Source organism: Parasteatoda tepidariorum, chromosome 4 (assembly GCF_982258835.1).
Source record: "Parasteatoda tepidariorum strain Cologne lab strain chromosome 4, Ptep-v5.0, whole genome shotgun sequence".
Classification (NCBI taxonomy): Eukaryota; Metazoa; Arthropoda; class Arachnida; order Araneae; family Theridiidae; genus Parasteatoda; species Parasteatoda tepidariorum.
In genome coordinates, this window is record NC_141758.1 from 1,666,512 (window position 1) to 1,685,488 (window position 18,977).

Here is an 18,977-nt window from a genome sequence, read left to right on the forward strand (position 1 = left end):
TAAGTTAGCTAAGATTGATCAAAAATTAGAACCTTGTGGTATTTCATCAATTTGAACAAAACTATTTTTTCCATTTTAAAAATTATTATTTAAAAAACCCATTAATAATTAGTATTTTCCAATAATCGAAACCACAATTAAGGACATTTTTATTATCATAGTAATCACTCAAAAGAACATATTTTAATTCAGAAAGGGGAATGCTATTGAAAAGATCTTGGAAATCAAAAGTCGCAATAGAATTAATTTTATTTTATTTTATAAATTCTAAATTAGATTAATTATTAGCCAAAATCCAAGAAAAACCTTAATAATTTTATTTAAGTAGTTAGAAAAAATGGTACCAGATTTCAGGTTTATTTAAATAAGTACTAGACCCACAAGTGATTGTTCAAAATTTAATAGGAATTTTAGGAAATTTTTGACTAATAATTAAGCATGGAAATTGTATATTAATAATTTTAATTTCTTAATAAGTCTTAATAAGACCAAAATAAGTTTGTTTAAGTAACAAAGCAGACAGATTTTTACATTATTTTAAAGTAAAGAATTTTGAGTGACAAATTTAAAAAAAATTTGAACGAAATCAGTTGAATAGTTATCGAAAAATCAATTGTAAATAAACACTCAGAAACTATTTGGACTTTTCAGAAACTATTTTTCAGGATTCTGATTTCGCTCCCACGCATCTGATTGTCCCCTGACCTGGGGGGGGGGGGCTCAGTGGGTGAGGGACCTGGGAAGTGTTATTTCCTTATCGTGGGGAGGAAAGGAGTTAAAAAGAGAAGGACCCTCTCGTGAGAAATCATATTATGGACATGATAGAGTATAGAGTGAAAGAGTGGCTCCAGTAGAACTCTGAACTTTTTTTAAAAATTGGCATAATTGTAAATAATATATAAATTAATAATACAGAAAGTAAAATAAATATATATATATGTATACGATACAAGTTTTCTCATTCTTCTGAGTGTACCAAATAACGAACCAGGAGAAGAAAAAAAAACCTTTTCACACTATTCGACCGATTTGGTTCAAATTTTTTATTTGGCTATTTGAAATTTACTTTAAATTGATGCAAAACTGTGATGGTGTAAAAATAATTTATACATCTTTCAACTCAAAATTTTATCAATTATTTTTATGTAGATTAATAAAAAATAATTTATTAAAAAATATAATTTCAATGGAATTATCCATGGTTACTAATGGCCATTAATGCCAAGCATGCATATAAAATTTTTAAATTTTGTGTATTTTTTTATATGCCCGTTTCAGGTGTTATTTTCATATTTGGCAATGCAAACTAGTTTGACTTTGAATTTCATTGACTCGTAGATTTTTAAAATAAATGTTGCCTCGTTTTTCCAATTTTAATTTTTTTCTGAAGGATTTTAGTTCACCGTGTTTAACGTTAATGCCTTGAGGGAGTCGCCTACTTTATCTTCCATAAATATTTACAAGAAGGAGAATACATAGAAAGTAAACACAATTTATATGCTAACAATTATATATTGATAATTTGAAATTATGAAGCAATTTATATATGTCTTCCTAAGGGCACTGATCTTGACCACCATCCCCAAGAGTTTGAGGATGGGAGCTCGAGTTTGGCATCATTAAATATATCTTTTGAAAATATTTACTTGTATTTTGAGACGTTTAATCATATGAGATTTTTTTTATTGATTTTCCATATTTTTTGAACACCCTGTATCGTAGTAGGTTTGTATGTTACTGTGAATGACCATTATGGGTAGCTGTTGAAGGTGAATGTTGACATAGTCGCTTTGGTAAATGTCCGAAATATATACTAGGTCTAGCTAAGTGTCACTGCCAGACATACATTTGTCCGGTATGCCCTACATTAATGTTTTTGAAGTGAAACTTCTAATGCGACTTCCAACAAGGTTGCGTTAAACGTTTAACGCTACCATGGGAACGGGAGTAACGACCGCTCGTGTGTCACTTTACGGAATGAGATGATGAAATTGCGTCAAAATCCACTTTCCACCTTGGATGAAGAACTATGTAAATTTATCAACTCGAAAAGAAACTTATCAATCGTATCATTCAATTGTCAAAGTGTTCGTGCACACGCCAATGATTTGACGGATAGAGTTTTTGAAAAATCGAACATTTTAATGTTATCAGAAACGTTTATGGACGATAAGGAACCTCCTGTTCTCATACCAAATTTTGATTTCATTGTAAGATTTCAACGTAACAAAATTTGGAATGCAGGGGTTGCTATCTATCACAATCAGAAAAATATATGTCATATTGTGACTCCACATTTAGATATAAAAGCTCCTTACTCAGGTATAAAACCCTGATGTGACAATTTCAACGTCAAAAAAGATTGGAGACATATGTGCAGTAGAGTGCATAGTCAACTACAGCGAAAATAATCCGAAGAAATTGATTTGATTCTAATTGCCATTTATATTTCACCAAATGCAGACATGAAGGATATTAAATTATTTATTGCAAAATCTTTATTACCACTATCCACTGCAGGTTCATAAGCTCTGACAGACGTTACTGGTGAAGAAATTGATTATTGTGAGCGGCCTGTGATCCTTGCAGGAGATTTTAATGTGAATTTCTCGTTACCTGAAGCTGAAACATTATTAACCTTCCTTAAAGACAAATTTGGATTGGAAATGATAAGAGGTAGGAATGATCCAACAACCAAAGGGGGAACTACCATTGATGCAGTTTTTGCAAGAAATATTGAAAAATAGAACTCAAACATTTCGTATCTTACTTTAGTTATCATAATCCCATTGCAAATGTTATAGATTTGGATATTTCTCCACTCGAAAATGATAATTAAAAGAAGTGATCAATTGTGAATTGTAAGCAATGTTAATAAAGTTTGTCTTAAAGAAACAATATGATTTCACTAAAAATCAATTTCTACCCCTTCCTATTTTCATTTCCACATTACGAAGTTTCACTTCTTCCGCGCGAAGAGACTCCACGCACTGATTTTATTTTAAGGCCAAGTGTCCAGTATGCATTTAACCGCTACTTCGAACACTGATGTTTCTCCTAATATATCATCAGCTGATATTAAAATATCGAATAAATATAATAACATCAACGATTAAATTAATATCAAATCGAATATAACAAATATTTTGGACTTTCTCCAAAGCGATTATGTGATTTTTGCAATCGATATTCTCTTGATTTCGGTCCTTCACGGTGACATGTGACATATTAATGTGGATTTACTTGTTGAGTCCCTCTTCATCTCCAATGCAATGCTTGCAGAGATCTTCGCTTCGTGTCCTCTCTCTGTTGTATTTTGTATCATTGGCGCCGGGCACACAACTTCCAGCTGAGAAGAAGTCGGCGATTGCAGTAGCATGATTGCAGTCTCCTGATGGCAACAGTCCCTCCCCCAACAGATTTCCGATTGGCATGACCCATCCAGCCGTTCTTCCGATTCCAGTATGGCAGGAACGCAAACCTGGAAACAAAATTCTTCTTATATCTTACAAAAAATACACATCAGAATACCTGATTGCACTCTATTTTTGCTAAATCTCTCTTATATAACATTTAAACCTTTATTTGCTGACGATACAATATATTTTTGCAAAAATAACTTTTTTGCTACCATTTGGAAAATTATTTTAGAGATGTTTTTTATTTAATTTTAAACTTGTCCAATTTTGGGTTTACAAGTACTAATGTTCAACTCCGTAGCCTTGTCATTTCGAACCCCACCCAGAAGACAAGGAACTCCTGGATCAAATATTGGGAGAAATTTGCCTTCGTGAAAGACTTTTTGAGAAAATTTACCCGTATTTGCGTTGCATGGAGAGGAAAACCACGAAAACCTCTCATGGTTAGCCTGATGGCAAGGGGAGTCTAACCCATGAATATCCATCTACCACTGAGAATATTTTACGTCAGCACTGTGGTGGGTGCGAGACGGGTGCGAAATTCGTATCGACCAGCCATCGCTGGGATTCATACCCGGTTCACGTCATTGGAACGAGAGTGCTCTATCCTCTGAGCACCCACGGTTCTTTTAGAGATTGTGTCAATAACATTGTCATAGATTAAAGTGATGTGGGCACCGTGCTTATATCTTGGAATTAGCAGAGATTTCAACTAGCTTTACTTTGAGACATTTTTTTCCGCAATGGTAGCAAAATTTGTTCTATTGCCATATTTTTCATTTTTTTAAAAAAAAAAAATTTATTTAATGTGTATTTATTATCACGCTCTATAAGTAATTGAAACGCTACTAAGTTATCGTGTGGTGAGGCTCTTAAAATGTTAGAAAATACACACAAAAAAATCGTTTTCTATTTTCTACCACTTTATGATAACTTTAAAAGAGTTCCTGTCTCAGGCCTGAAATTGAGATAAAAAGTGGTAGTAAAACTATTTCAATTACAACTGGTTTTCAGGAGGAGTAAAATAACATTTTACAATGTTCAATTACAAACTAGTTCATCCCTATTAATTTTTTTTTTCTTTGGCAAGAAGCAGTCCTATTTACACGTTTCTGTAAAAGAAAAAGAAAAAAAAAATCTAGTTATTGCATAATTAACTCTCTCCCGTTACCAAACTAAATTGACTCTTTTTCGTTTCAGTATATCTACAAACTCACCCCTCTGCCCCCATTGAAATCAATGCAGCAAATCAACAGTTAAACTCTGGGAGATAATTTTTTTGAAAAAAGAAAATCCTTTACGGCCCCCGCCAACTTTAGGGATGTTTAAATCAACTAACATGTTTAATACTAAAAGAAATCACCTATGCGGGCAATTTTTTCCTTAAACAAAGTTGTAATGAAATAAATTTTGAAAAAGAAGAAAGAAAACAGCGTGAAAAGTAAATTATTTTAGCTATTGCTGACTTTTACTCTATTCAAAGAAGAATTAACATAGTGGTAGTGAAATGAAAATTGAATAGATTATGTAAGTAAATAAATTTATACTTAGCCCACTCTTCGCAGAACGTAAAGACGTAACAATCTTCTCTATACGTACAGTGCGCGAAATAAAAAAAAAAAACGGACCACCCGTAATAACTTATGATCCAATGATCGGATCTTCACGTTCTAATAATCATTCTTAATGATTCAAAGGGGTAACCTCAAATATGCTTATGAATGAGTTTAGACGATATTTTAAATTATGATATCTGATATAAAAGCGTACTTTCTCTGAATAAACATACCTTTTTTTCGACGAATTCAGACAACCAAAATATAGAGGGTAGCCACAATCTGGGAAATAGCCTCCCAATACTTTTAAAAATTCGACCTCTCAGGAATAATAATTTTGTATTTTGCCTTATAAAATTATACTCTTTAAAATTGTATGCTTTAAAATGCAAAATTTTTTTGACTTATATTAAATAAAATAATAAAAAATGATAACTATTTATTAAAATTTATTTTTTACATCTTTGGATGAATGAATCTTATAGTTGTGCGTCAAAATGTTTCAATTCGCTCTAAATGTTCTCGAGCTATTGCGAAATATACAAAAAGTAAAATTAACATTGACATAAGAAATGACAAACGGCTAACATTATTAATATTAACAAGTGTTTTATTTATTTTTGTTTAAAAATTTCAATGTTTGAAAAATGCTTCTGGTCAGTTGCAATTTTTGCTCTATATTATAAAGTGTGTTCACAATAGTATGAAAGTTTTTCCATTTTTGTCTTAAAATATGCATCCAAATTCCATCAATAAAAAGCAGCAAGGTGATGTCATCTTAAAATTTCTGTAGCAATTGCCTGTTGTTGTGGCACGCACACCAACTCATACTGCATTCGTTTGATTCTTTACTTAACTGAACTGTATTGCACTATCTACCAAATCTCTCAGATTACAGACGACATGCAGCTTTCGCCATGTTCGAAGGTTCTAAATAAAGTTTCCTATTTAGAGAAAGTTAGTACACTATCTCATTGGGCTACTTACTTTAATTTCTCATTAGTAGTTTGAGACATTATATGGAGATCTTTAAAACATGAAAAAGCTATAGAATCTTAGAAGTAGTAATTTAAAAAAAATTAGGAATTCATAAAACGAATAATTTATTCAATATAAAAATATCATTACATTTTATTATTAGTAAATTTAAGTAAATTAAGTAAATTTAAGTAATATATAAATATAAGTAATATATAATTAGTAAATTAAGTAAATTTAAGTAATATATAAATATAAGTAATATATAAATATAAGTAATATATAATTAGTAAATTTAAGTAATATTTATTTTCCAATGATTTAGTTGCTTAATTTAAAAAATCAACGAAGTCTACAGATTTTCTTACTTTTAGAAGCATTGTTTTATTAACCTAAGTGTTTCGATAACAAACATGTATGTTGTTATTGTTACTCATCCCCCTGGTGTAGGAAAACCTACTTCCCGTCTCCTGAGAACATCGAAAATCGTCTCCTGTTGCCTCGAGGAGGCTCCTCGACATTTAAAAAGGCGAGCAGGACTATCTGGAAGGGAGTAAAAATCTTTTCCCTATTCTGAAATTTCAAGTGAATACTTCTGAATGTCGTCAATGTAGAGTCCTGGGGCATAACAGAGGAGAGACCAGTGGAAGGTGGCAAGTTGAAAGTAAATTACTTTTGTGGATTTCCGAAGGAGTTAACAGAGTTGGCGATCGGAAAATCACAACCATTTCTACAAACATGTATACGTATGAGTTTAAAATATACCTCTCAATTCCGACAGTTTTGTGACATCAGAAGCAGATCGTATCACAGCAACTGAGTAGTACGAAGCGTCAGATCCATTGTAGAGTTCTGATGCAATGGGTTGCAAGTCAAAATATCTGAAATAGTGCCAGACAAGATTTATGTAAAAGCTTTGTTTAAAAGAAAGGGAAGGCTTTTTTTAAAAAAAAAATAAGAAATCATTTTTCAAGCATACTCTGCTCTTAAGTCAACATATGAAAAATGAATTTTTTAAATATATATTTTTCTTTCCACATTTATTATAGATTTAAGGAAAAGAGCTTAGTAGATGACACCGGCCGATGCAGAACTTTTGAAATTATGCATATGTAGTAGTAGACAACACGCTTTCAATTCTAATTTATTAAAATATTAATGCATTACATTTGTTATAATAAAAAAAATTTTTTTAAAAAACTACCGAAATTTCGTAGTTGTTGGAGGGTATGTACTACACGGTTTGATCAAAATTATAGAAACACTTCCATGAAAACAACCCTTCTTTTAGCAAAATGGTGCCATTTGAACGATCATACTTAAAGCTTTTAGAAATGATGTCATTTATACTCATACAAAATTTAGATCGACCAGAATGAGGAGAGGAATTTAATAACTTTTTTTTTCTAGTATGAATACCAGCAATTTTAAAATCACTATATAAGATCGCTTACTTAGATTAGAATGCTTTTTTTTTATCAATTATAGTGATATTAAAGAAAAGAATCTTTTAACTTCATACGCTCATTTTGGTCGATTCAAATTTTACATGGGTAAAAATATCACCGTTCTAAAAGCTACAAGCATGATTTTTTATAGTGTGCCAACATTTTTGCGATCTTTCAAAATATTTACTGAAAGAAAGATTGTGTACTTAGAGTTAGCATAAAAAGTGCTTTCATCATTTTGCCCAAACGTTGGAATGAATAGAAATATCTCCTGTCAATAAATATACATTTTAGAGTTACCACATTCTTTTATAAAGGTTTTACTACCCTTTATGCAAAATGTACTCTTACGAATTGAACTTTAGGATAAGAAATATATCTGAGTGAGAACTCTGTCTAAATATGCTTCTAAGCATTGCAATATCGCAGAAAAAGAAATACCTTACAAGCTATGACGTCGATTTACTGCTACTATTCTAAGACCCGTGGAAATTGTATTGTACCTTTTGGTGCGTAACAGCTACTAGTGATGAGAATTTCAATTTCAAGTGAATATAATTTATTCTAAAAATATCCGTGTTTTTCAAAAGGTAAGAAATAGATTGAGTAGAAACTTTTAATTATAATCGTTGAGAAATATTGTTTAAAACTCGTTTTTGAATAAAACTAACTTATTTTTGCAACAAGTAATTTATACCTTCCAGCTCTGTAAACATCTCCACCGTCGAGGACAACCAAATGAGCGTTGCCTTCCTTCACCAATTGCATGCAAGCAGCCTTAGATGTGGTCTTCACGCAGTTCAGTTCGGGCCAGAGACCTTTTCCTTTGGCAGATCTCGAATAATCCTGGCATCTGGTCAATTCCTCTTCAGAAGTAACACAGAAGGAGACATCATTCTGTTTATTGTCACATCCGTGTCGAGGCTTCCGAATTGTATGGAGGAAATCTCCTGAAAATAGCATTATGATCAACACTTCTGTCAAAATGACATCACGTTAAAAACTATCATTCAGACTCAGTACATCACCGAAATTTTTTATCTCCTAATCGGAGAATAAACTTAAATCAGAAACCTGCTCTTACTCTTTTCATTTTTATTTCGTGTTAATATTTAACAATCAAAAAGAGAAAATAATTTGCATCTAACCTAAATAGTCAACATAATTTCTCTTCTCGGGTTCAGTGGGTCGTAAAGTTGTGACTTTTGAATGAGACAGAAAAGTCTTGTGGTACCAATCGGGGAGTCGACCTTTTGGAATAGAAAACCGGGATTGGGTCTGTAAAAGAATTCCAACTAAACGTTCCTCTTCTTCTGGATCATCTGAAAAATGAAGAGAACACATTTCATTCATGCTAGGGCTTAATTCATATGTGCCTAAGTAACAGCATTACTATTATGCATATAATATCATTCATTACTATTATTTATTATGCATACTTTTTTTCTGCGGAAAATACGATGTGTTGGCAGCGAAGGAAGATGCTGTATTTTCCCCTAGAATCACGAAATTATTGATCGAGGACAGAGTATTCGAAAAACTCGACCGATAAACTCAGGAGTAGTTAAAGGCATTAAAGAGACTTCACTCGACCGAACTACACTGTCGATGAGGTATTCTACATAATGCTATCCTTATTTAATTTTCATAACTAAACTGATGTTGTATATTTACTTTGCTCGGAGGTATCTTTCGGTACATGTACAATACAAGACCGTCACGCAGTCAGAATCAGTGCAGGCTTTATTTTGGATCCTCTATTACTTTTTTCGCACAAAATGTTACTCATACAATTCTGGAATCAGTAGTTTCTGAGGGTTATTTAAATGATAAACAGTTGTCTGTTTTTATATTTTTGATAACTATATTTGATTTTGAGCAATTAACGTTAAAAGAATTTTTTTGCATCATTCACATCGGTATTCATCTGCTTAAACAGGAGTAAAAGTAAATTTTAGAAAACTGAGAGCTAACAAAAGTTTAGTTTTAAATGACTAACTCAAAACCACACATCACATCACTTGATTGCTTTACAGCTTTGAAGACAAATCCATACAAATTCTAAAAATTATCAAGCGCTATTTTTCCTAGTATAATAAAACCTTTATTTTCCGCTCTTTTTAAAAAGGTATTCTGTTATCGAATATACTATATCATAAAATGTTTTTTAAGCAAGAAAAATCAAGAAAATACAAATTAAAAATTTAAACTAAATTTCAAGGTGGCGAGGGCAAAGTTCACTTTTAAGACGATGCATATTTTTTTTAAGAACATGGGATCGCAATCTCTGTTGAGAAGGTGAAAATTCCACAAAGCGTAAAAGGCACGCGAAATACCTTTCGAATGGCCTCCGCTTTCCCCGATTCTCAATCCGTGTGACTTTTTCGTATGGAGTCAACATAAACCACTAGTTTATGCAAAGTCTGTGGACACACCAAAGAATCTCATAGCGTGGATTGTCATCGCCTCCGTAGACATCAAAAGCACACGTGACCGGGAATCGTTTTTGCGTCGTTATAGACTGTGTAATGACAGCGGGTACTTTTTCGAACAACTTTTGTGTTGCTTATTCCGTCGAAACTTACTTTTCCCGAATGTCTTTTCATCCTATTGATGCCTCTGAATTGGTATTTAGCATAACTTAAATCTTCGTATATTCGGAACTTAACACAGTGCACTTAGCACAAATTACCAAAAACCCAACCAACCGTAAAACATATTAATTCATTTCTTTAAACTTATTTAAGAGAAATAAAAACATTTGTGCATTTTGATTCACGAGATTCATGTATTAAAGCAATCTTAGACATCATCAACTTAGCGCTCATTCTCTATTACGCTAAAAGTAGGACCGGGATAGCTTGGTTGGCAGGGCATTGCACTAAATGTTTGTGAGAACGAGAGTTCGAATCCAGCCGGCCAAAGACTCCCCGTGTAGTAAATGGTGACTGGTGCTCGTTAAATCTGTCGGGTCACAAAGTCCTCATCCATGTTCCCATAACAAATTATACCGCGGGGGGTGCTGAATTGGAGACGGATCGTTCTCTAGTACAGGTCAAAATTACGATCCGTGTATGAATTTGTCTGCCCTATTAACGGTTGTGACATATGGGTGAGTTCGAAGTCGAATTATTGGCCATAGATGGCGCCACTGAAAAACAAGAACAATCGCATCCCTAGCCTTAACGGTCTCCGTTAACAACAACGTTAGCAAAACTTATTTTTTACATTACTCACAAGGAGAACTCGAGCAAAGAGTCTAAGTCTCGTTTTTAAAGTACTTTAAGTGGTAGATATAAAGCAATGAAGATAAACAAAATTTATTTAAATTTGCCAGCACTTAAGAACTTCACCCCAAGAGTTATCTATTTATTTTTTACCTACACCTGGTTCATGATTTTTATATGGCCATGATATTTATATAGTACCTTTATTTCGCGTACTATGCTGACTATGACTAAAGTACTATGCTGACAAACTGTACATAACAAGAAACCTCTTCCCTCACCTCTAAACTATGTGTTAATTAAATTATGCAGTCGACCCTCGTCTAAGGTAGAAACCAAGATATAAATTGTCTTTTAGATAGATCAAACGAACTTAGACGACTGGAAATGGCCTCTTCTCGTTTATTTACCAGACATGGTGGCATTCTTATCGAGGTTGACCCTTGGCCACAAAAAAAGGCATTCCTACCTAAGTTGACCCCAGAAAAACGAGCTAATGGTCACCTATCATCTGTCCATAGAGATGCAAAATCATCGAACTATTATTAAGTGAGAGGACGTATATGGCGGTTATCTCATGAACTTTTCAATGTTATTTGTGATATTGTTTCCTTGTTTAAACTTTTCTTGTTCATGGCCAAATCCATTGGAAATAAAATTAAAAAATTATTGCAGCACATTCATTGGGAGGCTTGAATGCTCATTGCATCTGTTTATCACGATTCAATTTTTTTTTTCTGCGGATGAGCAAGATTACACGACTTCTAACAAAAATGTAAATGTATAACTTGACAATGGGTTAGAGTATCGCAGGTTGCTTAAATTCATACTAACATAATATGGATAAGTATCTTATAAATATTTTACAATATTTTTTTTAAACTATCGTTTGTTACCTGTTCGAGTAAGGAATGCGTTGGTGGGACGTGTTCCCCATATGCATGGTTGAGCATCCCGCACACTTTTCCTTCCTCCCTCGAAGCACAGCAGTTCTGCCTTTTCTTCGAAATCAGGATTTTTATCCAGAAATTCCCTATGAAAATATAAATCAAGGAATCATTCATTTCATACAATGAACTGTTTAATACTAATTGTATTCTTATTAAGACGTCTATGCTCATAGGAATACGATTATGATTCTATAGTGATGAGCAATTAGATTGAGAATTGAATTACAATACTCCTTATAATGGCAGGAGAATAGATCGAGAAAAGAATTACAATTCTCCCTATATGAATGACGGGAGAACAGATCGAGAATAGAATTACACTATTCCCCATAATGAATGACAGGAGAATAAATCGAGAATAGAATTATAATACTCTCTATAATGAATGACGGGAGAATAGATCGAGAATAGAATAACAATACTCTCTATAATGACGAGTGAATAGATTGAGAATAAAATTACAAGACTTCCTATAATAGTTAAAGAGTTGATTAAGCGGTCCACCCTACAATTCCAAATTACAACCTACAGAAAGATGGGTTTTCTCCCTCTCTCTCGTTTTTTTTTTTTTTTTTTTTTTTTTTTTTGGACTAAAGATAGTTTGTTGAAGATTATCAACTAATAATAATAAGAAATATCAATGAAAACTAGATATTTATTCTAAGATAACATAACGCACAGTATTCCAAAACAAAGGTATTCCTTTTTACATAACCAAAAATAAACATTGTTCAAAATTCAGTTATTCTGCAGTTTGCTGATGCGTACCGCAACATGGCTAAATCCTTTCATATTTAGAATAGATTTGGAAGGAAAAGTTATCATGCGAAAAAAACAGGGTAATATCTCGTAAACTCCAAAAAATAATAATAAATTAATTAATAAAAATTCATGTAAAGTTGAAGGACATTCTTCGGTATTCCTGTTTGTTAGGAAAGGACCTATATTAAGGTGAATGGAAATACCGGTCAATGACCCTTAACCTTCAAAAACCATCAGTGACAGGAATGTCGAGCAATGACCCTTAACCTTTCAAAAAACATCATATAAATGGTCCATGACCAGATATGATCTCGGTTATTTCAATCAATCAAATAAAATAATGCTTTTTCAACTAAGCAAATAGCAAAAGTTACTTGAGTGCAGAAATTTTTGTAAAAGCTACATCGGCCGCTCCTTCTGAGATACACTTCATCACCCCTTCGTATCCAGCATATGCATCATCTCCTGAGCACGAAGAAGAATCTTTGCACCTACTGCACAAGTTCGGATACCTGGATTCTGTATAAATGACATAGATTAGCTCACAAATGATCCGCACAACACTTACATTGATCAAACACCAGACCTCATTCAGCTTTCGCAAAATTAGTCAAAACGTGGTTTTATAATTCGTTATGCGTTATTCATACAAAGTTGAAATTTTTTTTAGAGAGTTTTCTGGTTTAACTTGGAAAATAGCTAGATTTAAATGTTCTATTTTACAGGCTCTAAATAAAACAAAACTCCAAAAGGTTGGCAGTTTCTTTTTTATTTTAAATGCGTTAAAGCGTATGTAACCTCCTTAAGCTAACTACTACTTTTAAATTCGTGAGAACCATGATACAAAGCTACATTGGAGTCTACTAGCGCTAGCATAATATAATCTTTTTTTTGTAAAGGATTTAGTTTTTAAAATTGATAATAAGTAATAATTTTTTTTTTCATTACCAGAATTCAGGAGAGACGAGTGATTTCCAGTTACCAAAATGCAGTTTTTTTTTCAAAAATATCCCTACCAAATTAGTACTAAAATATATAAAATAAAGAGCTACCTTCATTTCTTTCAGCAGTTGTGATTTTTTGCTGACTTTTTTATAAAATCTTATTTTTTCCTCCTTTCTTTTTCTCCTGTTCTTCACGAGTACTAATTTGTTCTAAATAATGAATCATATTTTTACACTTTTAACTTATTTAATTATTTTCTACTTTTCTCTAATATTATTACTTACATCATTTTAAGCTAAATTCTATGGCATTGTATGTTTCAGTTGAGCCCCGATGGCTGAGTGGTAAAAGCACTGAACTGATAGTAGGAAGAACTAGTGTTCGATCCCCATTGGGGGCTCGAAGCTTAAGCCTAGTTTCAGATGATCCAGCTTATCTGGGAAGTAAAGGTGATCTGTGAGCAAAGGTGACCATCATGCCGCAGGTCACCAGATTGTGGAGTCTTAATATACGTGCACCTCCTGGCCTGCAATGGGCTGTTGCAGGAAAGATTTAATTTTTATTTCTCAGTCACAAGAACAACAATCGTCCTCTTCATAAAGTATCTTTTCTCATATTTGGTATTTTATTTTGTTTATGCGTTGAATGAAAATCCACGCAATAATGAGGACTGGACAAGCATTTCCATTCAACGAAGAAAAAATAAAAACATCTTACTGAGTTTTTTCTCTACGACGGGATCGGATGACCATTGTCCAGGCACACAGCTTCCATCGAAGAACCTCTGGACAGCTGCCAACTCTCCCTCTTCGCAGTCTGGGGCCATTGTGTGAGATTGCAGCAGTCTCCCCACTGGTATCTGCCATCCGACAGTCCGCCCCAATCCCGTGTGACAGGAGGACTTGTTCTGGAGATCGTCCACTGACTCGATGTCAGATTGTTTTCTCACCACAGCAACCCCTTCATATCTGTGGGGCACTGAAAGGAAGATTAAATTATTATTTCTTTTTATACAAATGAAAATGCTACAAAAATTAGATTTGTAAAAGCATATATCCCTTATTTCATTCCTAAATGAGCCTTCCTTCCTTCCTCCTCCTATTTTTCTAAGATATTGAAGTTTTTGATTTCATAAAATTGATTAAAAAGTATCTCCGCAGTTTTTAAGAACTGATAATCAATCGACACTGTTATTAGAAGCTGTCTCCGTTAGTTTCATTTGTTTGTACCTTGCGAGACCCATCATACTTTCCCAAGTAAACTGATGGTATAAAAATCCATTTTAACATCGCATTCTCTTAAACTTCTATTCGGATGATAGGCAGCACTTGCAAAACAGTTGTTGCTGTTGTTGTAGTTAATTTACGTCGCACTAGAGCTGCACAATAGGCTATTGGCGACGGTCTGGGAAACACCCCTGAGGATGATCCGAAGACATGCCATCATAATTTTAATCCTCTGCAGAGGGGGTGGCACCCCCGCTTCGGTAACCCGACGATCTGCTCGCGAAGTCGAGCACTTTACGGTAGAACAGTTTAACGAGGACCAATACCACACACCCTCGGTCCCTACGCAGACTGATCCAAGTGGTCACCCACCCGCACACTGACCGTAGTCAGTGATGCTTGACTTCGGGGATTTACTGGGAACCGTGTCTTAACGATCAGTCCACTGCGGGACGCACTTTCAAAACAGTCAAGTCGGCATAGCTTTTGAGGAAATCACATGTTTGTGAAGTTTTATTCATTCTTTCGTAAGGAGAATAACTGAAAAAGTGCGAATGAAAAGTAAGTGCCATACTATTAGTTTTAGGGAAATTTCGCTCCTTCACGTTGGCTTCGGTACGCTCCCGTCAGTAAGATTGACCCCAACTGCCCATGTTCGCGTTTATTTCAGATGCAACGTATCTTTACGTTATGATGCCTTGATTTAAGCTACAAAGACAAAGCTACAAGCACGCTATTTACAGCTGTTGAATGTTGTATTCTGCCCAAGCCTGCCTTCGAAATAAAAGCATAGACATGGAATGCAAATTTGAAGAATTGTATGGATGAAACTTAGAAATGAGTCGTGTGATCTTTCAATTAGTTCGTTCAATAAAAAAATTATTTTATTGGCTTTTGTTTAATATTATGGTTGTCTTATGGTACTAGTTCCATAAGAAATCAAATATATTTTCGCTATTTTGAAATTATAAATTATATTTATATATTTAAACCATACAATTTTGTTAAAAGTAGTTAAATAATCAATAGAAGTTAAATAATATTTTTTTAAATAATAATAAGCTGCATTCCTTAGCACTGAATATATGAAAATCTATAATCTGCACATAGAATGTATAATGTCTGCACATAGAACCACAGTTTTGCGTAGAGTAATGCATTTTGAATCGTATGCCACAGCTTTAAAGCGATAGCCTACGCTCATTGCAAATGTTTGTATTTTGGTGGAAGTCAAAATGATATTCCACTACGTTACTGGGGGGGGGGGGGTTCAACTTACGAATTTTTGAAAAATCTCTCATTTTCAATGACATAAGCGTAATATTTTTTTCACGGGTGGATGCGCATTTCACCAGAACTGTCGCGAGCACATGTCCAATGACTTGAAATCTTCCGTAAGGGAGCTAACATAAATTTGCGATATCCCCCTATTATTTATATCCTTTTACGTTGCATTGAGTCATAATTTGTTTGATTTTGAAAGTTTGTCCTATAAAAACAAAACAATCATATTTTAGAGCGTGGGATGTATATGTCCCAGTAGTCTTTTTTCATGGGTCAGTAGTCACTTAAAAAGACAAATCGAACAGTCTTGGGATACCTTAATCGGATAAACATTTTATTGGTTTCGTAAATTAGGTTTAAATTGATTTTGACTACCACGTAGCACAAATAATTCTAAGGAAGCACATGACGGAATAATTTTATCTTCTGTTAAAACAGGAAAAAATATTTTGAATTAGTTTTCATTTCCCTGCAACGTTAAATATGAGAGATATGTTTAAATATTCTGTCTTATAAGAGACAGATGAACACATGAATAAAACAAATGTTCATTAAAGCTGGAAAATTTTGACTATTAAATAATAACTAAACTCACGTCCATCCACCAGTTCAGTAGTTATAGGTTGTAAGTTAAAGAAAAATCCTCCCACATATAGAGCTGAAGGATCTGCATTCACAAGATCGGCATCACCAACGCTCACTTTCTTTAAGCATCCGTAACTAAGAAAGAAAAGAGAAAAACAATACATATTACAATTACTTACGGAATAAAAAAAAAATACCTATTTTTATCCTTTTCAGTTCACTTTACCTATACAAAAAAGAGTAAATGTTGGTTGTTATACGATTGTAAACACTTAAAAATTAATAAATAAATAAAATTTTCGTTTGATGTAATGCGCAACCTACTGTGTACAAAAAAATTTATCAACGTACATTGCACAGTAATTTGGTGACAATGTATAAACATTTATTTGGGGCGATTAATATTTGAATGAAGATCACTTACGAGGAACTTGACTAACGCACGAGTAGCGGAATATTTCATTCATACTTTTTCCGCTGATAGCCAAATGTTAATCTTTTTCGCTTTTTATTTTAAATTATAAAATACCATGCTTCTAAGTCGTTGAATAATTTATTCGATTTCAATAATATACATACGTAAGCAATGATTTAGAATGATATATTTATCCATTTCTTCAATATTCATTTTATAATTATCAAGCAATTACAACTTTAATGAAGATAAAAATTTTATAAAAGGTATCGTTTTATCTTCTTGAATAAAATTGTCTTGTCTTTATAAAGAAAATAGAGTTGCCGAACATGTAACCAACATTTTTAACCATCATAAAAATTCTCGACATGCTATATATCGTCTTAATCTTAAAATAAATTTTTTAATTACTTGACCTCGCGTGTTACGCAGGACTATTTTACAAACCGTTCAATTATATTTCTTTCAATTTTAAAAATTTAATTCATTACGCTACCGCGAAGATTATTTTTTAATTATATACTAATCTAATTTTTTAGTATTTTAATTTATGTTTTTATTTAAATTAAACGCTCGTTTTTAAACTAGAGCCAAGTTCTTATTAAAAGAAAACTTAGAATTGTTAATAATTTAACTTCTTAAGAAATTGAAAACATTCTGATGCCCTAAAATTACTCGATGCAAAATTGATGGCCATTTACTTAGCATAATATTTATTTTTAAAAATGAAGATAAATTATTGATTTTTTTAATTGTTTCTTATTTATTCGTCTAATGAAAAGTAAATGCATACAACGCAAAAAAATACAACAGGTTCCAATGTTTTTCTAAATGGGAACTGGAATGGTAAGGAACTTTTTTATTGGGAATTTTAAATGGAGTGGAAAATTCGTGAATCACTGTTTTATTTTGACGTTCTAACTTATTCTCCCTCGCTTTCTAAAACAGGTCGATGTTGCAATGTTGAAATAATTTGTTTAAAACAGTTGGTTACATTATTTCTCAACTTTATAGCATAATTCCCAAAATATTGTTATGTTGGAAAAATGCTCGATATGCCATATTTTTTTCAATAGCGCACACTAAGCATAGAAAATTGTAAAAAGATTCCAAAATCATGCTTTTTATAGTGCTGTTGAAATTTCAATTGTAGACGGAATTGTTTGACAATTTTAAAAAATTGTTTTTCAGATTAGCAGTAAAATGAAATGTACTGCACTGAATTTTTTAGATAGTTATGACTAATTTTATACTATTATTTTTTTTAATCTTTCTATCTTACGTATAACTGATTTTAATAACACGTTCAGTATTTTAATTTAATATACCTTGCTACTAACTCTCAAAAAATGACATCACGAAGTTATTTATGTCTGGAGCGTCTTGAGAATGGATGCTTATTTTGAAGCACTCAAAACGTGTAAATTTTTATTACCACCTTCCTTTTTTGAATCAAATGCTTCGTGCGCTCAAAAAAGGAACCCATTTTCAAGATTCTTCAGATTGGAAAAAACGTACTTTTTTTAAAAAAAAAAAAATGGAAAATGAAAGTGAAAAAAATTAGGAGAACCACGGTAGCCGAGAGTAAAAGAGAAAATAAATATGCTGCCAGTTCAATCTTGGCTACACCGGACAAATAGACGCGCTTTAAAATTTTGACTAAAGGAACATAGTAGATAAGTCCGTTATCAAGAATGTGATTATAATAATCGATTGCAGCACATTCTTGAAATCTTGGAGATAAATTTAATACCTTGTCGACTTTAGTTGCATCGGTCAAAACGGAAGTGGTTTGAAATTTTGAATAAAAGTGCACAATATATCCATCATTAAAATCATCGATAAATCATCGATTGAAACATATTTTTGAAATCCTGAGCATGAATTCCATTTCGATAAAGACAAAATTTTTACCACCCCTGTCACATCAATTCATCTTGATAGCAGGGAAATCTTTTTTATTTATGATGAAAGCAGATTCCCTTGTTAACGATACGGGTTCCAAGCCCACTTTGGTTACTGCTTGGGAATGCATTTTGCCCTGATTTGCCTCTCTTGGCCATTGCGATTTATCTAGTCGTGTTTGTTTCCTTTATTTTCTATTTCACTCTCGGATACTGCGGTTTTTCCAGCTTTATTTTTCACTTTAATTTTTCCTTTATCAATCGCAACTTCACATTTT

The 18,977-nt window shown here is 32.9% G+C and overlaps 1 protein-coding gene across 1 annotated transcript in view; it reads right to left on the reverse strand.

The window, feature by feature from the left end:
• LOC107437031 (transferrin) overlaps window positions 1-18,977 on the reverse strand; it is a 34,299-nt gene that overhangs the window by 4,008 nt on the left and 11,314 nt on the right. The window contains exons 3-10 of the mRNA XM_016048895.4: window positions 16,391-16,515; window positions 14,003-14,263; window positions 12,715-12,859; window positions 11,525-11,661; window positions 8,550-8,723; window positions 8,099-8,351; window positions 6,719-6,834; window positions 3,244-3,481 (exon numbers count right to left, since the gene is read on the reverse strand). Of these exons, the coding sequence (XP_015904381.3) occupies window positions 3,244-3,481; window positions 6,719-6,834; window positions 8,099-8,351; window positions 8,550-8,723; window positions 11,525-11,661; window positions 12,715-12,859; window positions 14,003-14,263; window positions 16,391-16,515 (1,449 nt within the window). The remainder of the gene's footprint in view (window positions 1-3,243; window positions 3,482-6,718; window positions 6,835-8,098; window positions 8,352-8,549; window positions 8,724-11,524; window positions 11,662-12,714; window positions 12,860-14,002; window positions 14,264-16,390; window positions 16,516-18,977) is intronic.